Below are 20,893 nucleotides of genomic sequence, written 5' to 3'. Positions count from 1 at the left end.
TCTTTGTTTACTAAACATATAAATAATTAACATTTCTTTGCTAACAACACCTTAATCTTGTCTCTTAACAAAACCAAAGATTTTTGTTTTTTTTACATCATACATTTAGGTAATATTTTTTGTTCTTTTTTGAGGATCCAAGATTTATCTATTCATATATTATAATATACCATTTTCTTCTATAATACATATATTTCTTTAATCTCTAATTTTTCTTCATTAATTATTTAGCTTTAACAACATTTAAACGTTAAATTAAACATAAACATACACTGGGGGGAAACCAAATTAATTAATTATTTAAGGAAGCACCTTAATAAACAATCACATTTTTAACTGACACTCTTCCTTTAACATTTATCATACAATTTTATTTTTTTCTGATACTATTCCTTTATAGTATATACTATATCGGAATTTTAAAAATAAAATCTAATCAATAACAATTAAACGTAATTAATTTAAATTACACGAATCCACAATGACGTCACGAATTTTAACAAATTACGATTAAATTATATACAATTTAATTAGTTAATTACGTTTAATTTGGCAGGGGTTATTTATTTTTTTTTATATCATTTATTTTAACGATCACATTAACTTTAATTATTCACGTTTAAAATTAACGAACGTAATCATGGAATTATACAGGTATGTCTATAGATATATATATATATAGTGTTTATAGACAACAAGAAGCGATGGCTTTGTTTACTAAGTTTGTTTACTTACAGGGGGTGTTGTTTTTCTCTTAAAGGTTATGTATATATATAAACGTGTAAATATTTCAATTTTAACTAAAGTCTTTTAATTTAAACATAATCGTTTCTTCAGCTAGATTCTAAAATCTAAAAGTTTTTAATCTAATTCTCTTTAGAGCGAAAAAATCTAGGCTGCGATTTTGTTTATTTTGTTTGTTTGTTTGTTTATTTTGTAAGGCGTCATCCATTGTTTTTGTTTGTTTGTTTAATCAGAAAATACAAAATTCTAGAGCTAATTTCTATTTATACATATTTTTAGCGCTTTTTACATCCGCGTTTATTTTCTAAACCTTAATCCCTAAATTAAATATTGGGGATTTAAATTCTTTCTCCAATGAATATTTGACCGAAAAAAAAAGCGAAATAAATCGCTAAAAGTATTCGAGTATAAACAATTTTCATTCACAGTTAATTTGTAGCGTTAGTAATATTGAGCCTTGTTTCTTTTGTTCACGATGGGTTTTTTTTTGTTATACCACTATATTTATAAACAATGATTTTTTTTTCTTCTATAGCAAAACAAATATATAATATATAGTTTACTTTCTCCAGCGACCGATTTTCTCACCTTTAATTGTTTGTTTGTTTGTTTGTTTGTAAATCGTTGTTCAGTTAGGCCTAACAGTAACTCCCGATAGGGTTCTCAACGTGTTTACTCGCAAAAACACTTAGAATATCGTTGGGATGATGTGGAACAAATGCCTTTTTTTGTCTTTAAGGACTTGGGAAAAGTTTCGAGATTGTGATTTATGTAATTGTTGCGTAAGGGCAGTAAAGGGTTGGGTTTTGTCGCGTGTTATATGTTGTGATTTATTTTTAAACTCTACTCGTTGGCGTTGTGGGTGTTTTCTCCCGTTGTTGAGACGTATCCTTGCCAGCCCTGCTAACCGGCCATAATGAGAGACAGAAATAGATATTAATTGTATCTCAATCAAATGATTATTAATTGATAAAATTTTAAGACAAAGTAATGTTTAGTTTGATTACACGACTGACCGGGATATGCAACCTCCTTGTGGTCGGTGGGGATTTCTGACGTAGACGTAAACTGGTCTGTACAAGACAACATTATCATCCTCCTCTGTCCCATCGTAAACTTGACCCAATTGGAACTCGGGACAAATGTAGATCCCACCTTCTACGTGATCGCAGGAAACGTCTGTCAAAGAAAGAAAGATGTCTTTGAATGACTGCTCACGAGGATAATTATGGTACTAGTTTGATTGGTCTCTAAGGTACCGTATTCTATCTGAGGCTGTTGATTGGTGTTTGGAATTCTGAAGGGAACCGTGGCGATGGTTATGGGAAAGTTAGTGTGCAAGTCATCCCCGGATTTCTCGAGTTCCACCCAAACTTTGAGCACGTAATGTATTTGAAGCAACTTGCAGACGTTGCTGGATAGTGTCGGTGGCATGACTGGAACGACAAGACTGGTCCCGCTATCGAATTTGAATCTAGTTCGCGGCTGGACCGGTTGCGCCCGGTACGTCAGGACATCGTGCGTTGATTCCTTGCTTAGTCCCAATACGCCTCGACCCTCGATGAAGTACTCGACGTGTTGAATCAACTTGAGACTCAAACGGACGCTCTCGTCGCTCTGGTTGTCGATGTCCGCTTTCAAACGGATACTCTCTCCCGCGCAATAAGCCGATCTTTCCAGAGCGCTCCGTAGACTAACCACTCCTTTTTTGCAACACAAGCAACATATAGAGCGTTTGTTTTGCCCCACCAATGGTTTCTGAAACGAATAAGCGCTTTCTCGTACCCGGCCTTCGGAGAATCTCAAATCTAAGCTCAAAACCTTACCAGGTACTGTTCATCCATGCAGTCGATATGGGGTCCAATAAGCGTGAAATACTTCATTCCCTGAGGCGGCGAGGCGTAAGGAATGTCCAAGGTGACCTTAACGTAATAACGAACTGTGCAAGGTCGCGACTCGAAGGAACAAGGCAGGGACGTTTCCGGAAGTTGAAATCGGAAATGGAAAGAGTGATGACCTCGGGGTAAGATGGGGACCATGTCGCTGGTTTTATCTTTTCCCCATAAAACGCTACGCTCGTCCATGTACACTTGTTCCTCTTTAACCGTCCGCCGGTCACCGCTGACCATTACTTTCCATTCCGCGTGCGCCTTCCCTCTTAACAACACCCGGATAGCTGGAGTACAAATAGGTAGTCAACGGAATGAAAGGTACGGGAGAGAAAGGCCATTTGAATATCATAAAAAACGTATTTATTCTTTGCAAAGCGAAAGCTTCACACGCTCGCTCTGGAGTGAGCGCTAAGAAGAAAGAACGGTCTCATTTTTAATTCAGTATTTGCGAACGCGACCCACTTCTAACATTAACCACCTTTTAGTTCCCTTACTTTAATTTTTAATCGCTTTCAATTAATTTTACGACGGAAATTTCATTTTGGGTTTTTTTTCTTTCGTTTCTAATTATCGGTATAGTTAAAGGGCAAAGCCAGCATACAGGCTGAAACTCTAACGTTAGTTTCCCATAGAACGCCTGCAAAGATGTTTTACCCGCTATGCATTATTGTGTTTTAGCGGTGGAGGAACTCAACTACCAGGGGCAGAACTTAAATATTAATAGTGATCTGAACATTATTTTTTCTTAACAAACTAAATTTATTTGAGAAGTTGGTCGAGCAAAAAATTCGAGTTTAATGTATCAATGCAAGTTGTTGCTAAGGCGGATGATAATGAAGGTAGAGGGATAGGGGATTCTTAATTAGAGATAGTACTAACTTTTTAATTTGAAATTTTCGGTGGTATCAAGTAATACGTGTCCCGTTAGCGTCTCTCCGGCGTAGTACATTTCCTTTTCGAGTCGGATATCAAACTCTCTGATGTAATCCATCGCTTCTTCCCTTCTTTCTCTGTTTCTGACCGAGAGAAAAAGAGCAAATTCAGAGAGAGAGAGAGAGAGAGAGAGAGAGAGAGGGGGGGAGGGGAGATAGAGACTTTCTCTTTAGACGAAGAGGAAAAGCTTGATCTAGGGAGCTTGGAAGGGCGGGGGGGGGGGTGTAAACAATCTCTCTTTCTCTTATCAAAGTGGAGGGTCGGGAACACTTTAAGGCAACGGCATAATGTCATTTAGATTAGATTTTTCTTTTTTCCGGAATGGACTTTAAAAGCTTGTTGAGGCTAAAGTTCACATTCCCTACAAGCTGCTAGCCTAGACTACTAGAGAAACTATACTGGGGGAAAGACATCATTCATGACCCCCCCCCACACCCCTATGTATACAAACATGAAATTTCCAATAATTTGTCCAATGAGGAAAAAGCGAGCGAGCGAGTTACGTTTGGACGTTGCTATACCGTTAACGTTCTTTTCGCGTGTCTCAAGACGATAGAGAAATCTATAGCTATAGGTTCAATATATCTTTGGTGTTATTTTGAAGGAACAAGAATACAAGACATGGATGGTCATTGCGTGTGTTGGATCGCGTGGGGGGAATGGAGGAGGGAGGGAGGTAGGAGAGAATTGTCTCTCACTCTCGGTGGAAAGGAAGGGAGGTTCTCTCTCTTTCTCTCTCTCTTCTTGTAAGTTCTTATTGATCGGTCAGGCGAACGGGAAGGTAGGGTACACGGCTATAGTAATAAGAGGACAGATTCCCTAGCACAAGCCAACACGTCTAGCTATAGCTATTTTTGTTCGACACTTAACGAAGGTACTTTCAGACAGTACCCACTTTCACGGATATGTCATCCATCTTTTTATCTCAATCCCCGTCACTCTCTACAACGACGACAACATCCAACTATTACTCCGCTAATGGAGGATTAAGTTGATTCCGAATAAAGCTTACAAGCGCGCTTTCTTTGAGTATTAAAGAGAGTCCAGGGAAGGGATAGGAGAGGGGGTAGGATTGAAATAGCAGCCATTTTTTGGATGTGGTTTTATCTTTAGCGTCATTGGAGCAATTTACCTCTATTGAGCGACGTTTATCCTTCTCGGATTTCAAGTCGAGTTCCGGATCGTGTTGTCTCGTCTCCTCTCGGGTCTCCGAGTTGGGTTGGGATGAGAGGACGGCCGGTGCTGGCGAGGTCAACGCGCCGCGCTATTTAGGCCCAAATTGACTCTCGCTTTTCATCTTATTTTCATTCGTATACTAGACGAGGAAGAGATCACTTCCGCCTTACACGGAAACTTCCCTTTTATCCATCGAAGACTCGACCAAACGCTTAGGCCGATTATGGACAACGGAGATTTTTCGGGTTAGAGATATATTGGTGACGGAGTTGAGAACGGTGTGGAGTTCAATCCCGTGTAGCTAAACGGCGTGCCAACGAGAAACTAACCGAGATAGAAAGATCGTAGCGTAGCGGACGCCCCCAACAGGTTCGGCAATTTTCCGTCTCGAGCCTCTCAACCTAAGGTTTTCCTGACGCCTAGATATCCTTAATATATCTATTACTTACTAAGACGTTGGAGACTACGTTATCCTCCTATCGATCGTGTATATATTTCTAATATCTATGCGTTGACTCTTTCATTCCCAAATGTAGTTTTCTTGCGGCTAGAAATATTTTGAGATGGCGCGACGCGGCACTCCCAGAGTCCCAGCAACCAACGAATCGAATTATTCGATTGGATAATCGATAGAAATGTTACACCTTTTCCCCGTATAATCAACCCTAATTATACGTCTAGCGTATAATCAGAAACAGCCTCTAATTTATTCTTCAAAACTAATCGTCTAATTATAAGTCTTTCGCTTTAAATCTTGGTGATTCAGTCACGCTAAGGGTCACGAGTACGATAAATTGTTTAAACGTAGCCTAAGCCTTTTATAAATAACTTCTTCTATTTAATAAAATTATATTTTTTTAGTAACATAATCTATTTTATTTATTTTTGAGTAACATTCCTCGCGACAATTTTAAATTTCCCGGTGAATGACGTCACCCATATAGATCCTTTACCAGTGGCGGCATCTTGGAGCGTTTTGATTGGCTAAGGAATGAAATCCGCGCCGATAGCTCCCGTGGATGGTCGCGGGTAGAGTGAGAAACATCGGCGTTGTTCAATTAGTGATTTTTTTAATTGTTAACTAAATAAAAATAACTATAATGGAAAAAGCAATTAGTTCGAAAATTTCGGATAACAGTAATTCCGCCATATCGGTTTCAGGCGAAGGAAACATGGATATTTCTAACGGTGTTGTCGCTAGCAGCCAAGAGAAGATGGAAGCCTCGGCAACGGTAGTTAATAAAAAGCAGCGGAGACAAGGCCTAATGGATATCACTGAACTTAGCCCGGAATTGTTAAGTGCCTACAAAATCGTCACTCAATTAATGTCCGTTTCCAATAAGAACGTGAATTTCGCCTTTATGAATCCCATTAATTATTCCGATCCCGAAAACGCAAACTACACAGAAGTTATTAAGAAACCCATGTGGCTAAACAAAGGTCAGTACTCTACATCATTAACTTTCTCAAATAAATGCCTTTAATAAATTATTGCGATTAATTTCGCTATAATTCCGCGTTTATTACTTATTATTAGTTATAAATGTACGTTATTAATTAGTTTTTAAGCCGTTCCCAAGTCAAAATAATTCAGGAAATCGATGTTCCAACTCCCAAGTTGGCATCATCTTTTTCTCGCTAAGCCTTGGTCATTAGGAATTTCTGTACTAATTTTGATAGTTTTTGATGTTTAAATGTCGTCTGCTTCTGTTTACTTTTTATACCCTTTATTTGTACATGTATATAAAATATAATCGTAGTTAAAAATCATACCCGATCAGAGGAAAAATCGAGTTTAAGAAATAGGTTTACTTCTTCATTCATTCACAGTCAAATTGAAGCTTCTCTCTGGACGTTACACCTCTATTAGCCAAGTTGTCAGAGATCTCCGTCTAGTTTTAGAAAATTGTTACCGTTTCTATGGTCCAGCTCACACAATAACAAAGAAAGCCATCAAATTGGAGACGATGCTGGAGCAAAAACTAGCTTTACTTCCTAGGTAGAAACTGACATTTTAAATCCTTGATCCTCCTTCAACCATTCATTATAACAATATTTTAGAGAGTTGAAGGAGAAAACGAGTCTTCAATTAACAACTCCCGAGCTAGTTAACAAAGTTGAGGATAAAGCCAAAGCTAGTAGTTCAAAAACGGCACCCAAAATAGCGAGTCATAAGGAAGAGACTTCTATGATTTTAAATTGTGTACGTCAAGCTAGAGCTAAACAAGAGAGGGAAGCTAGGAGGCTACAAATGGAGGAAAAACGCGCGGAAAGAGACGCTACTAACCAGGAATTGATTCAATGGGAAGAAACTTTCTATGGAAATGAGTTAATAACTGTTAAAAAGATGTGGGAGGTAAGAAAAATAGGCTCAATTACCTGTTTTTTGCGTATATCTTATATGTCAATGAAATTCTTAGGTTCCTCAAATTGGTCATTTTCTTTATTTGGTTCAAACTGTCTTAAATATCCCCGAAGTTTCCCAATTTGAATTGGAAAGAGCTTTTCTCAAACCTCAATCCAGTTCCCTCTTGGCCTCAATTATGACCTCATTATTGAGTTCCCCTCACCAAAGAGCAAAGTAATTTTTTATAATTAGTTTGATTACTATTTTAATTTAATTTAAGATTATTGAACCTAATGAAACTTGACTTTCAAAAAAAAGGTTGGATGAAATCCCCGCTATGACTTATAAAATATGGCAATCTCGTCTTAAATTAAAAGTTCAATCTTGGTACAAGGTCTTCAACCATCGCGAAAAAGCCCCTTTAAAAGTTTTTGAGACAAGCGGAGTAGAACCCATGTTTTTTAGTGTCATGGGACACGAAAATCCATTGGAGACGAGTGAATTCCACGAACTAAATTTGAAGCAAAGAGTTTGGCTGGTTAAATCTATGTGTGATCATTGTTTGGTAAGAAGTTTGAGATTGAAAAATGAATTGGTCTGATTGTTTGTTTGTTTATTTGTTTAGCAAAACCATAAGACAATTCAGGAAGCCATTATGGAAAGCAGTCCTTTGGATCAGAGGGAATACGCCTTAGGGAAAGATCGCGAGGAGACCACTTACATTCATTTTCCACAGTTTTGTGGTCAATCACTCAGAGTTTACAAACAGTATTTTGACACCAGTCAACCTCCAGATTTTGAATTTCCGCTTCTAATCTCTGAAGAAACGCAAATCAAAGAAGAAGTAATTAAAATTCTTTCTTATTAAATTCTATTTTACCAGAAGTATATAATACTTCTCTTCGAGAGAAGTGTACAAGCACAAAGCGGGGTGAGTGTAACGTCACTCTTCCCAACATCATTTTACATTTAGAGCAAGATTACTAAACCGAATCACATACACGATAAATAGTTCCCTCATCATTACTCTATTAGCGTTTAAATATTTGGCAAGACGCATGCGCTTGTGCATTTTTGTCCCTCGTCAAGACAATCAAGGTTTGTGGGATGATTGCTGGGGATTTCGTGCCAAACAACTATTGAATTGACCTTACGGTGCGAGAGTTACCCATTTGTAGTTTGATGAGCGGGAAAGCAAACTAAAAGGTGAACACTGAGCCTGGGAAGAATGACGTTACATAACTAAAGCATTAAGAGGATACAGAGTGTCATCCTTCTTCTATTATCCCCTTCTGATTTTACTTATTTTCCGAGTCCTAACTTCCTAAGCTTACAAGTTAAATTTGTGATATTCTGTTTAGGTTGTTGAAAATAACGTGGAAGAGGCTGTAAAAGAAGAGAAAGTTGATAAAGTTAAGGTGAAAAAAGAAGAGACAAAAATTGAGGATGAAAAGGAGGAGTCCAGTACACCCGGAACAACCAAAAAGAGGAAAGGACGGAAATCAACATCCTGGAGTTCAAGGAGGAGAAGAACAAGGAAGAAAGTTGTGGAGGAGGAACCGGAGCCAGAAGGTAAATTGACTAAATTCTAACATAAGTCTTATTATTTGTTTGGCTGAATAATATAATTTGAATATTTCTTAATAGAAGAAGAACCATTAGAGGAAATAAAGCCTAAAATCATTCCCTTTTTCGAACTTGTTGTGGACAACATTGAGAGTTTAAGACAATTAACTGATAAGTTCTCCCATGGCAAAGAGACAAAGGAAAGTAAAGAAACGATGAAAGAGGAGTCTTCCATCCCACCTTCGGCTCCTGATACTCCCAGTTCTTCCAGAGCTTCACCTTCTCCATCTCCATCACCCATTCCTGATGAACTTTTACTAGCAACACCCAATTCTAGATCCACAAGAAGAAGCAAGGTCAGTCAATTATCCTCCGTTCTTTTTAATCAGAATCTCATCTTAATCATCTGTCTCTCTCTCTCTCTTTCTTAGTTGTTGGCCAACCTAGCTTTAAAGAAAGCCAGTGAATCTCCAGAGGTCAAGAGAAAACGAGAAAAAGAAACTAAGAAAGAACCCGAAGCTGAGGAAGTTGAGGAAGAAGTGACGCTTCAAAATCCTGATGAGAAGAATCTTCATAAAAGACTAAGTAACCTCTTGAAGGAATTGGAACCCTGGGAACAAAAACTGGATTTAGCTGATCGCAAAATCAGGTTCAAGTTGAAGAAAGAATGGGAGGATTACCAGATGAAGGGAACATCTACGGACGCGGAAGCCGCTAATGAGTACTGGGGAGCTCATACCATTGACGAATTCGCCTCTTTAAACGCCAGCAATTTGGAACAGGAGGAATCCTCCTCGTCAGACGAATCCTTCTATATTAACGCGGAAAAAGAATTGGCCGCCGCCAATCAAGGCCCTCTTGATGACGCTGGTCAAGCTGTTGATGAAACAGTTGTGGGAGATGGATCTCAGTTCAGGAAAACGCATTATAGGCGCTGTACAAAGAGGAAGAGAGTCGACCGTAATGTGGTGACTGGTCCCATTTCCAGCAGTGAAGAGCAAGAAGAAGAGGAAGCCAGTGACGAATCGTCTGGTTCAACCAGCTCCTTCCATATTTCAGTCTCGTCGCGCGGAAGGATTCGAAAAACCAAGAAAATCGGCTTCAACTTTGAAGGAAATCATAATGAAATTGAACAGAAGACAACATTGTTGAACAACAAAGATCAAACAACCAAGGAAACCATCGTCATCAGTAGACCAAACGGCATAGTTCTTGATACAAAGAAACGCGACTTGGACAACGCCAAGAGCCAATATCAATGGGAAACCATGAGGCAACTCATTGTGGACAATTCCACTCATAAACAGCAAACGCCTTTGGTGCCCCGACTCAAAATCTTCAAGACAAAGCCCGAAACGACGACGAATATCAGTGAAGGCGCGACTGGTCAGGAATCAACATCCAGTCCTCAACAACCAATTCTGGAAAACCTTTTAGCTTCTCAACCCGGTTTTGGAGAGATGAAAGTGGCGCCCAAAAGCGCTTCTTTATCTCAACCGGTAACTTTACTTGGTGAAAAATTGCCCGCTGAGCCAAAATACTTGCAGAGTTTCATTCAGAAACATTACCAACCGCCGACGCAACCCAAGTCTTTGTCGTATTTTCGTAAAGATACAAACGCCGAGACGTCGACCAACAAGACGGTCGTCATCAGACAAAGCAAAGATGGTGGGAGGAAGGTTATCGAAACCACTTTTTCCAAACCGGGAATCATGAAAACAACCGTTTCCACAACCAATCAGGAAGTGACGACTCCCAATAAAGCGCCCATTAATCCACGACCAAGACAACCGTGTTACGCAAACGCCAACTCGCCCGCTACTACCACCATTGCTGCTTCCAAAGTCGCCACTAGTGTCTCGTTCGTTACGCAAGTATATAAACCAGGACAAACTCAAACTGATTCCGCGACGACTTTGAGCGCGCCTCAAATCTCGACGCAAGTGAGGGTCGTACCTCAGAGCCAAGTGCAGAACGCGACTCGACCGACTACTCAAGTGGTTTACACGCAACAGGTTGGAAATCAGAGAGTTATTTACAGACCTCAGCAAGGCGTGGCCCAGCAAGGATATAGAGGAGTGCAGCCCGCTCAGAGACCACAAGCGGCTCAGTCTACTCAGCAAGTAGTTTACAGGGCGCAACAAGGCAATCCCAGACCTCAAGTTAACCAAAGAAATCCAGGACCACAGCAAGTAGTTTATAGACAACAGCAACCAGGAAACCCCATTCCCCAACAGGGAAGTGTGTCGACTCCTCAACAGGTAATCCAAAGACCGCAGCAAACCAATCCAAGACAAGGCACTCCCCGTCCTCAAAAAGTCGTCCAAAGAACGCAACAAATAATTTATAGATTGCCCCAAGGAAATATGGGACCTACCTACACCTTGCCCGCTCCGAGCCCCCAACAAGCCAACTATAGACCTCAACAAACAAATCCCGGCTCTAGCCAAGTAAAAACTGTACAGCAAAGAGTGGTCGCGCCCCAGAGACCGCGATACAGCGTGGCCGAAGCTCAAATAAATCATCAAAACCACCAATACGCGGGCCAAGGCGCTCAGCAACAAGTAAATGCAAACCAGCTGGGGCAACAACAAATGATGCAGCAAGGAAATTATAACCCTCAAGTAAACCAGGATGCAAACTACAACAACCAGGCTGCTCAGCAAACAACCTATCAGACTCTGGGGAGTCAACAGGTTAATTACCAACCTCCAGCGTCCCAGCAAGTTTTCAATCCGCAGAGTGCTCAGCAAGGAAATTTCCAAACTCCAGTAAACTATCATCAAGGAACTTATCCACCTAATGCGCCTCAGCAAGTAAATTACCAACAACCACAAAGTCCCCAGACGCCACAACAACCAAATTATCCCGCCGCGGTACCCCAACAAGTAAATTATCAGACACAAAGCCCTCAGGCGCCCCAACAAGTTAATTACCAACCTCAAACCCCTCAACAAGCGACGTATAGCCCTCAAGTAAGTTACCACCCACCGGCGGCGCCCCAACAAGTAAATTATCATCCTCAGGCGACCCAGCATGCTAATTACAATCCGCAAACAAACTATAATACCCAGCAAACAAACTACACCGCTCCAGCCCAACAAGGAACGACGTATAATTCGGCAAATTTCAACGCGACGGCCCAACAAGGAAATTACCATCCTCAAGCAACCTATCACGGGCAGCCACCTAGTTTCAATCATGAGACCCAAGGGAATTATACCATTCAGACGCCGACCCAATCTCAGCAAGTAACGCAACAGGAATACGCACCGCCTCAACAAACAATGGCGGCCTCTCAAAACGGAACGATACCCGCGAATATCGTCGCCCCTCAACAAGTTGCTAATGTTACCCAGGGAAGCGTCGTCTCACAAGCGTCCGGTTCCGGTGGTCCACGAAACAACAGTCCAACGACGACGAGAAGAGTTCTTTTAATGCCCATCAAAGGAAACTTACCAACTGGACAGAGATTTCCCATCGTTTTAAAAGTGGTTTCGAGAAACAGTTCGAGCACATCCAATGTTCAAACTATTAGTAATGCCAGTGGCAATGTAACTTTTGCCAAGTTGGTTAAGAGCTCCAACCCGGGCACTTCTTCTTTCGTTATAAAAGAACAGGCGTCGGGTAATGTTGTTGGGGAAAGCCGGCAAGCCAGCGTTTTTCAAAACCCTCCCAACGAAATGGCGTCCCCCGCCGCGAACACTTTCTTGAATCAAACGCTTTATCAAACGAACCAAAACAATCAACAATATTTTCAAGCTAATTCAACAGTAGTGCAGTACTCTAATCCCGATAATCAACAAATGACGATAAATCAAATGAACCCTTCCGTCGTGACTGGAAACGGGAATACTACCTTAACGGTTCTAAATAATGTCCCGAACTTGGGGACGCAAACCCAACAAACTTTAATCAATCAACATCACCAAATGTTGTCGAACAATGAAGCCATAAGTAATGTCGTCGTTCAGTGCCCGGTACAAATGCAAACAACCGCTAATCCCGCGCAGTACGTCACGACGCCAACGACACCCGCGCCTCCCAACCCCCAAACTAATGAAAGAGTTTTGGTGTGTTCTCCGAACTCTACTTTTGAAAGTGATCGGAGCTCCGAGAACGTTTACTTTTTAACGAATTCGGGGCAGTTAGTCGCGTTTAATAAAAACAATCAACAAAACGCCTCCTCAGTTTCACACCCTACCTTAATGAATGATTCCCTAACTAATTTGTAAAAGGCAAAAATTACATAGTTAATTTTCTTATTTACAACAAATTACAAAGTTAATTTTCTTATTTACATCAGATCATTTTTTTTTTCAACTGCAAAAATTACATGGTTAATTTTCTTATTTACATCCGATCATTTTTTCAACTGCTGTTACTGAATTATATAACTATTAATCACCATTTATTTTGAATTTATTTTATTTTTTCTTGTACACGAAACATTAAGTTTTGATTATACAAAGTTTACTCCGCGTCGTTACACCCTGTATAATAAAATAACTCTGCAAAAGGTGTAAATAAAATACGTGTAATTTTATCTATAAAGGTTCAATGACTCGAAAAAAACAAGTTTTTTCATTTTTCTTTCAAGTAAGATGACTTTGGCGAGACACTTCGGCCTTAAGAAACAATGGACATATCTTTAATTTAATTATCCATCTTGAAAAGGTTACGAGTTTTTTAAGCCTCGCGGCTAAATGACTCCAAAACCTGTCTAGGATAAGTTCTGGCCCATTGGCAAAATGATTTTTTTCTCAACAGTAAAGGGGTAAATTTTTACAGGAAGAACCAGTAAACGTCCGCTGAGTTAATTAGCTTAAAATGAGTGAAATACCATTTTTTTTCGTAGTATTAGGCATTTTTTGCGTCATTGCTCTGGAAGATGAATCTATTAACTGTACTAAGAGCTCTGATGAGGGCAATTAGGGCAATTACCAACCGATTTACAGTCCGGAATTACCGACTTATGACGCGATTATCGCGTCAGGTAGAGAGGACTTGGACAAAGATGAATTCGAATTAAATGGTAGCGCTGTTGTTGACAATGACTTGTCACCGACATATTTTTCGTCCGGGGAAGGGCTTGATTTGTTGAAGGAGGCCGTCTCCCGAGCCGTACAATTCGCCGACGATCTTTTTGACGACTTTGAACCAAAACTAGCCAGAAAAGGTAATTGTCTCAAATTTTTCGGGAGGGTTTTTATGACGGAGCAAATGTACCTCAGGATTCATGCTGAATGAAAATGATCCGGGATTCTACGTCGCACTCTTGTCCAAACAACGTCCAGAAGCTTGGGCTTTGGAACGCAACGCTACCGTGGCCTTGAAGGCAACAAAGGTTTTGGGGAAACAGTTAAGTCATTAACGCTTCTAATTTTAGTGTCGTTTCTGGTAACCTAGACTTTATTTAGGCTGGAAATGTCCCGAGAACAAATACGTTCTAGTCTCCAGGACTTGGATGTGACAAACACCGTCCTCGGACACTCGTGTAGTTTGACCACCTCTTCTTGTCCATTCCGAAATCGACTCAGTCGCTATAGAAATCTTGATGGAAGTTGTAATAATCCGTTGCATCCCGATTGGGGGAAAAGTTTAACCATTTTCCGGAGATTACTGAGACCCGATTACGCCGATGGTAACTTGTCACACTTCTAGGTTACGATTACGACCTTGATTAACGGTTTTTGTCCCCGAGGTGTTTCGGAACCGCGTACTTCAGCCAGCGGTCTAGGCTTGCCAACGGCTCGCCAAGTTAGCGCTACGATGTCCTTTACGCGAGCCATTTCCACGCGCGAAACGAGCCTATTTCTTATGCAGTGGGGTCAGATATTAGACCACGATTTGACTCGTAGCGCGTTGAGTTCGGGTTTCCTGGGCTCCAGACCTCGTTGTTGCGGCATTCCGGAGAGATTTCGTCATCCGGCGTGTTTTCCGATTCCGGTTTTTCCTCGGGATCCCTTCTACGGAAACTTCAACGTTTCTTGCCTCGAATTTATTCGATCGAGTGCCGCTCCTAGGGAACAGTGCCGTTTGGGGGCCAGGGAACAATTGAATCAAGTCACAGCTTACTTGGACGCTTCTTCCGTTTATGGTTCCACCCTTGAAGATGAGAAACACTTGAGAGCGTTTCAAAGAGGTCATTACCAAATGGACTGAATATCAGTATTCACTTTAGAATTCATTATTTTACCGACTCAACAGGGGCTCTCAAAGAGACTTCATTCGGGTACCGTAAACCTCTGCTTCCTTCCTCGGCGTCATCGGGTGGGCGACCTGGTCGCGACGATTGCGAAGATAACGCTGATCGTTTGCTGTGTTTCCGCGCCGGCGATGTCCGAGTCAACGAACATCCCGGGTTAACGGCTATCCACACTTTATTGGTACGAGAACACAACCGATTAGCTTCCACTCTAAGTCGAATGAATGGTCATTGGCCCGACCAACGAATTTATCAAGTAGGTTCGCGAAAACCAAGGGATTTCGCGTTTTCATGGTTGGTTTCTTACGTCTCCAGGAAAGTCGTCGTATCGTTGGTGCCGTTATGCAACACATTACCTACCGGGAGTTCTTACCCATCTTATTAGGACCAATTGTCACTCGCATTTATAAACTGTCCCTCACATCGAGTGGCTATTACGAGGGCTACAACGTTTCTACACAACCCGGAATTTTTAATGTGTTTTCAGCAGCCGCCTTTCGATTGGGACATAGTTTGGTACCGGATTCCCTCAAGCGATTCTCCAAAGATCACCATCCAATCAATCAAGGTATGTCCGAATATTTAAGACTCATTAGACTAGTCAATTAAGTAATAGTAGCGCCCGAATCGAGCACTCTTCACCGCGAATTCTTCCGACCGGCGGGTATGTACAACTTCGGCGCCGTTGACCGATTACTTCTGGGTATGATCAACGAGAACGCCATGGCGGTAGACCCTCATATCACGCCACAACTGAGCGGACGTCTTTTTCAAAGACCCCACGGTACACCCGTCGGAACGGACCTTTTCGCCATCAACATTCAAAGAGGGCGAGATCACGGAATAGCTGGATACGCGTCCTGGAGGCGCTATTGTGGACTGAGGGAGATTCGCACCTTCCTGGACTTAGAAGGACTGATGCCAGAGAATGCGATCGACAAGTTGCAGAGCTTGTACAGGAGCGTTGACGATGTCGATCTTTACCCGGCGGCGCTTTCCGAGTATCCCGTCGTTGAGGGAATGGTGGGACCGACCTTGGCCTGTCTGGTCGCCAGGCAATTCCGAGCTCTCAAGGATGGCGATAGGTTTTGGTACGAAAATGGAGGTTTCCCGTCTTCATTTTCCTTGGGTGAGTTCAATTCGTTTAGTCTAATTAGGCTTTCATCACTAAGAACGTTGTAAACTTGTCACGCGCAGAGCAATTGAACGAAATTCGTAAAAGCAGTCTAGCCAGACTTTTGTGCGACAATATGGACGACGTAGAAGAGTTACAAAGGAACGCTATGGAAGTTGCTCGTCCTAGAAAGTATGAACCTAATTATAGATTGCTTTCTTTTAAATTTAAAATTCAATAATTTTTTATTATGTGGTGCAGAAACCCTAGGGTTAGGTGTGACAGCCAGGACATACCCTCCATGGATCTGAGCCATTGGCTCGATTAACAATACTCATTTCCTTCTTATATCAATTATTTTTATTTATAAAGTTAGGCTTAATAAAACTGTTTGTAAAAGAAATAGTCTTAAATATTTTGGGAATGGGATTGGATGGGATTCATTACATGCCCCCAGACTATAGAGTGCTGTCAGAAGCGCCGGTGTGACGTCACCCATGCTGTTTTCCCATAAAGAAAAAACGGTAACTGTCATGGCCGCCCATTGCTAAAGGCAGACTCGTGACGTTTGACCTTGGATCTGACGTCACAACTGACAGCACTCTATATGGCTAAGCACCCCATCCTGTTCCTGGCAGTCTGGGAAATAGCACACTTCCTCTGGTCCAAAACCAGTTTATTAATTGCTTGGACTAGTTTTTCAATTCAAGAAGTGGGGGTTACTGGTCCTCGGGACCAGTTTATTAATTGCAAATCTATAGGAGAACAAAGGCTTGGACCAGTCCGGAGACCAGTTACTTATTTCGGACACTAGGTGGTCACTGGTCCCAAGGACTAGTTTAAAAAATAACCTTATTTCCCAGACTGGTTCCTGGACATAGAGCGCAAAAGAAATAAAATAAAAAAAAATTCACGTGGCGTTCTTCCGAGCGTCTGCTAGTAAACATTCCACATCATGTCTTCCCGCGATAAACTTAAACGCTATGAAAAAATCGAGTTTTTGGGAGAAGGACAGGTATTCATCTCTTTTATTATTTAAGTTATATTGAAATTAATCTCGGACTAATTATGTCTAACTTAGTTCGCTACTGTATATAAAGCTAAGGACTTAAAAACCGATCAAATCGTCGCTGTCAAAAAGGTTAGACCAAGGCTTACGGGTTTGAGCGGTAAATTTAAAAATGGTATTAATGTAGATTAAAATTGGGAGCCGGGCCGAAGCTAAAGATGGAATCAATCGAACAGCACTCAGAGAAATTAAACTTTTACAAGAAATTTCGCATCCAAATATAATCGGAGTAAGTTTAAAAAGCATCTTACATATTAATGTGAAAAAGAACAATATCACAAATGTACTATGTAGCTTTTAGATGTCTTTGGCCACAGGTCTAACGTTTCCTTGGTCTTTGATTTCATGGAAACTGACTTGGAGGTAAGGCAGTTGGTTTTAATTTGAGATTACAAAGTAATTTTTCACTGTTACTTAGGTAATTGTGAAAGATACTAGTTTAGTGTTAACACCACCCCACATCAAAGCCTATACATTAATGACTCTGAAAGGCTTAGAGTATTTACACTTAAACTGGATTTTACATCGAGATTTAAAACCCAATAATCTGCTAATTGATCGCCATGGAATCTTGAAAATTGGTGATTTTGGTTTAGCCAAGTTTTTTGGATCCCCTAATAGGGTTTATACTCATCAAGTGGTAACCAGGTAAGAAAAGTTCTCGTTAACGTTGGGAATATTTAGTCTTATGAATTATTAATTGCAATTTGAAGATGGTATCGAGCTCCAGAGTTGTTATTTGGTGCTAAAATCTATGGAACAGGGATAGATATTTGGGCAGTTGGATGCATTTTAGCTGAACTACTTCTAAGGGTGCCATTTTTACCGGGAGAGAGTGATTTGGACCAATTAAGCAAAATATTTCAGGCACTAGGAACTCCAAAGGAAATTGACTGGCCTGTAATTAACCTAAGGTTAAAGGGTAAAGTTTTCTTTATTAATTAGGTTCCTTTTTCATCAGGGGATGTCTCTTCTTCCTGATTACGTGGAATTCAAGCAATTTCCAGGAACACCTTTGAAACATATTTTTTCAGCAGCTTCGGATGATCTTCTTGATTTATTATCAAAGCTTTTAGCTTTGAATCCGACTGCCAGATGTACTTGCACCCAGGTAACATAACCTTTATTTTGAATCCCCTGGGGAATTAGGTCAAATAATGGGATTTTTAGGCCCTGAAAATGGCCTATTTTGGTAATGCCCCTGGTCCTACACCTGGACAAAATCTACCCTTGCCTCTGACAGTTCGTGAAGCTGGTCAGGCGGCCACCGATAATAGAGATGGAATCTCCACTTCTCTCAAAAGAAAACTTAGTCAATCTGATAATGGTAAATTTTAATTTTTAACAATTTAAAGTTATGGGTCATGAAATGCTTTGGTTTGTTTGTTTTATTATTACAGGGTCTCTAATTAAACGCCTTGTATTTCAATAAGCAAATAAATAAATAAATTATGAAAAAAATGTCTTTTTTTCAATTTCCTACAAAACATACAATTTTTTTTTTATTGTTCCTTAAATTTATAAAACATAACTCCTAAGCCTTGGAAACCACGTGTGTTAGCAGACGACAAAGTTCTTAAATCTCTTGGCGGGAATTTCGGGAAAATAGCCTAAAACAATTTGAACAAGACCTACATAAGTGTCGCGTGTCTTGGATTTCATGTATTTTTAGGTCCTTGGACAAAAGTTATTTAACAAGTCGCGAAGTCATGGAGAGTATAAAATAGGCGTTAAAATAGTGCAGGGGAAAGGTTAACCAAAAATAGGTATAAAATAGACTAGATAAAAGGATAGCCAATGAACGAGCTTATTGAAAGATATCAGGCGAGATTTCTTCAGATTAATTTTCGGGATTGCACCGTCAGTTACGCGAAAAACGTCGCACTGGTTAGGTGATTGATTACCAATGATTTCAATAGTTCTATCGCGAATTAGGCTTAGCGACAAGATGCTCGAAGATGAATGGGAAAAAAGGATTTTGTGGTAAGTTGAATATAGTAGATCATAAGTAAGCATAGAAAACAATTTGATCTTAGAGCGTTTGCTATTTTCCGTTTAAATTGATAAAGTTCAAAACGCCCCGACCTTTGACCCGCGGGGAAAATGAGTTTATTCAATTCCTATCAATTTGTTAATGTTCCCCTTTGCCAAAAGCAATCATCCTTCATGTCTCTTTTTGCCGCGCCGTATTAAAATGGGCCTAAGAGAAACTATAATGGTATATCACGCGCCAACGGCTCCCTTATCATATTTTCCATTAAATTAGGGACGAAAGAAGGGACAGGGAAAGGGAGAAGTGTGTGTGTGCGTGTCAAAAGGCTTGTCATTTTTCAAAGAATCACCCCTTAAGTGGTGATGCGGCGGTGGTGGTGGTGGTATCCGGGCTCGCTGCTAAGAGTCCCTTTCGCGCGCCATGACCATTTCTTGGTCCAATTATTCAAACGGAGAAGAGAGACGACGACGAGCGGAGAAGAGATGCACTTGACTCTTCTCACTTTTAAAGTCATCTCTTCTCTCACTGGTGGCAAATTCGATTATGTAACCAGCTCTAAAAACGCCGCTACCCCCCCTCTATCCCCCTTCTTAACGAGGGGTTCCTTACTACAAAATGACAGATTTTTCACTCACATTTTCATGTTAGTACCGAAATATGTAGGAGATGGCGTTAGTGTCTTCCCGTAAAGGGATGGATGGATGGGGCGCTTCGGGATGAAAATCCCTTTATTCCGTGGATGAAAAAAAGAACCATCTCCTCGCCTTACTAAGCAATTTCGTTTCTCGCCCCCCGCCCTCTCTCCTCCGATAAAAAATAATTTTACTCTCTGGGTGGCCTGGGAGGAAAGGATTTGGGGGATCAAGCCCCCAGCTAAAAGAAAGAAAGGGTGACGAGAAAAAAATGAGTGTCGAAATAGATTCTCTAACCCCCAACCCCAACTCCCCCTCCAGTCTATGAGACCCTCACCCCTGTATTCTATAGTCGTGTTCCAGAACATAATTAGGAAACCTGAAACCCCATAGTAGTTAGGCATAGGTTTGTTTTGCTTAGGCTGAATTTGTGGTCAGTTATCGTCAACAATATTTAACAGAGAGTTTTAATTTGGCCATGTGACAAATGTTTCTTCTTAGAACTTTAATAACTTAAAAGTAGAATGACGCTGCCATTTTCTTTTTTCTTCGTCGGTTGTTTCTTTCGAAATTGGAATTGAGCGAGATTTAAAAGTAACTTCTCGGAAAAAAAGGGATTTCCTTCCAAAATGAATGAAAATTGCTATCAATTCTCGGGAATAAAGCCCTTCCCGCATTAAGCGTCAAATCTATCGAGGGGGGGTGTTGGGGGTGAAGCTTGAAAAGCCCCCCGAAATTGGCGTCGTTGGCTCGAAAAAGAAAGATGGCCGGCTTAGCTTCAATCTAAGCCCCCTTTCCCTCATTTACCCTTTCACTCTTTTTGCTCTGCAATTGCTGTTCGGCACGAGGGGAGAGGGAGAGAGAGAAGCAGTACTGAGGGATCTTTTTCCTCCTTTTACTATTTTCCATCTCAATTTAAATTGATCATCTAGCGAATCGCTACTTGTAAGTAATTGTCCTCGGGGAAAGTATTTGTCATTCTCTTTTCCCTGTTGCGACGGGACATGCACGTTACATTTCTGGAAGGAAGTGTGCACTGTTATAGATTTTGTCGGGGATTGGTTAGGGGGTTTAACCCTCGCAATCCGTCACCCTCTAACTTACCCCCCCCCCCCTCGTTCTCCCCCATCGCGAAAGCTGACGCCATTTTTTAATGATCCTTCTCAGTTAGTTTACATATTCAAATTTCTAGACATCGTGGGGAGAGAACGAGAGAGAA

The 20,893-nt window shown here is 40.8% G+C and overlaps 4 protein-coding genes across 5 annotated transcripts; 3 read left to right on the top strand and 1 right to left on the bottom strand.

Annotated features, from left to right (window-relative positions):
• Positions 1-144: 144 nt before the first annotated feature.
• LOC149692643 (arrestin domain-containing protein 3-like) lies at positions 145-5,464 on the bottom strand. 2 transcript variants are annotated; one of them, XM_089868466.1, is made up of 6 exons: positions 4,702-5,464; positions 3,516-3,652; positions 2,571-2,920; positions 2,004-2,502; positions 1,761-1,923; positions 145-1,647 (listed from the first exon to the last, which is right to left on the bottom strand). In XM_089868466.1, exons 2-6 carry the CDS (start codon positions 3,625-3,627, stop codon positions 1,581-1,583), a joined length of 1,191 nt encoding a protein of 396 aa, XP_089724592.1. In that variant the 5' UTR covers positions 3,628-3,652; positions 4,702-5,464; the 3' UTR covers positions 145-1,580. The 2 variants fall into 2 exon arrangements, with proteins under 2 accessions (XP_089724592.1, XP_089724593.1); XM_089868467.1 differs by having other exon boundaries at positions 145-1,644.
• Positions 5,465-5,733: 269 nt separating this feature from the next.
• On the top strand, positions 5,734-13,212 carry LOC149692642 (uncharacterized). Its single transcript, XM_089868463.1, has 9 exons — positions 5,734-6,185; positions 6,576-6,744; positions 6,807-7,101; positions 7,166-7,326; positions 7,411-7,657; positions 7,718-7,936; positions 8,454-8,664; positions 8,740-9,014; positions 9,090-13,212. The coding sequence occupies exons 1-9, from the start codon at positions 5,846-5,848 to the stop codon at positions 12,891-12,893; spliced, it is 5,721 nt and encodes a 1,906-aa protein (XP_089724589.1). The 5' UTR covers positions 5,734-5,845; the 3' UTR covers positions 12,894-13,212.
• A 276-nt stretch (positions 13,213-13,488) lies between these two features.
• Positions 13,489-16,369, top strand: LOC149692641 (immunomodulatory peroxidase-like). The gene is made up of 9 exons (XM_089867553.1): positions 13,489-13,585; positions 13,655-13,837; positions 13,893-14,005; positions 14,068-14,302; positions 14,363-14,803; positions 14,869-15,122; positions 15,182-15,434; positions 15,486-15,995; positions 16,064-16,369. The coding sequence occupies exons 1-9, from the start codon at positions 13,489-13,491 to the stop codon at positions 16,219-16,221; spliced, it is 2,244 nt and encodes a 747-aa protein (XP_089723679.1). The 3' UTR covers positions 16,222-16,369.
• A 476-nt stretch (positions 16,370-16,845) lies between these two features.
• Cdk7 (Cyclin-dependent kinase 7) lies at positions 16,846-18,510 on the top strand. The gene is made up of 9 exons (XM_089868464.1): positions 16,846-16,995; positions 17,062-17,121; positions 17,177-17,278; positions 17,344-17,412; positions 17,468-17,697; positions 17,763-17,949; positions 18,011-18,160; positions 18,220-18,376; positions 18,450-18,510. The coding sequence occupies exons 1-9, from the start codon at positions 16,936-16,938 to the stop codon at positions 18,479-18,481; spliced, it is 1,047 nt and encodes a 348-aa protein (XP_089724590.1). The 5' UTR covers positions 16,846-16,935; the 3' UTR covers positions 18,482-18,510.
• The last annotated feature ends 2,383 nt before the right edge of the window (positions 18,511-20,893 follow it).

This window comes from Phalangium opilio, unplaced genomic scaffold, assembly GCF_054372755.1.
Source record: "Phalangium opilio isolate 3A_F unplaced genomic scaffold, DU_Popi_V2 ptg000024l_1, whole genome shotgun sequence".
Classification (NCBI taxonomy): Eukaryota; Metazoa; Arthropoda; class Arachnida; order Opiliones; family Phalangiidae; genus Phalangium; species Phalangium opilio.
The sequence above is the reverse complement of the archived record's forward strand: the minus strand, read 5'-3'. Positions and strand labels throughout refer to the sequence as shown.

Coding starts and splice junctions, on each gene's coding strand:
- LOC149692643 (XM_089868466.1), bottom strand. CDS start 3,627: ATGGATTACATCAGAGAGTTTGATATCCGACTCGAAAAGGAAATGTAC. Junction 2,921..3,515: donor CGAAAATTTCAAATTAAAAA/GTTAGTACTATC, acceptor TTTGTACTCCAG/CTATCCGGGTGTTGTTAAGA. Junction 1,924..2,003: donor ACAGCCTCAGATAGAATACG/GTACCTTAGAGA, acceptor TTTCTTTGACAG/ACGTTTCCTGCGATCACGTA.
- LOC149692642 (XM_089868463.1), top strand. CDS start 5,846: ATGGAAAAAGCAATTAGTTCGAAAATTTCGGATAACAGTAATTCCGCC. Junction 7,102..7,165: donor CTGTTAAAAAGATGTGGGAG/GTAAGAAAAATA, acceptor TGAAATTCTTAG/GTTCCTCAAATTGGTCATTT. Junction 8,665..8,739: donor GGAGGAACCGGAGCCAGAAG/GTAAATTGACTA, acceptor ATTTCTTAATAG/AAGAAGAACCATTAGAGGAA.
- LOC149692641 (XM_089867553.1), top strand. CDS start 13,489: ATGAGTGAAATACCATTTTTTTTCGTAGTATTAGGCATTTTTTGCGTC. Junction 13,838..13,892: donor ACCAAAACTAGCCAGAAAAG/GTAATTGTCTCA, acceptor AATGTACCTCAG/GATTCATGCTGAATGAAAAT. Junction 15,123..15,181: donor CCGACCAACGAATTTATCAA/GTAGGTTCGCGA, acceptor TTACGTCTCCAG/GAAAGTCGTCGTATCGTTGG.
- Cdk7 (XM_089868464.1), top strand. CDS start 16,936: ATGTCTTCCCGCGATAAACTTAAACGCTATGAAAAAATCGAGTTTTTG. Junction 17,279..17,343: donor CGCATCCAAATATAATCGGA/GTAAGTTTAAAA, acceptor TGTACTATGTAG/CTTTTAGATGTCTTTGGCCA. Junction 17,698..17,762: donor ACTCATCAAGTGGTAACCAG/GTAAGAAAAGTT, acceptor TGCAATTTGAAG/ATGGTATCGAGCTCCAGAGT.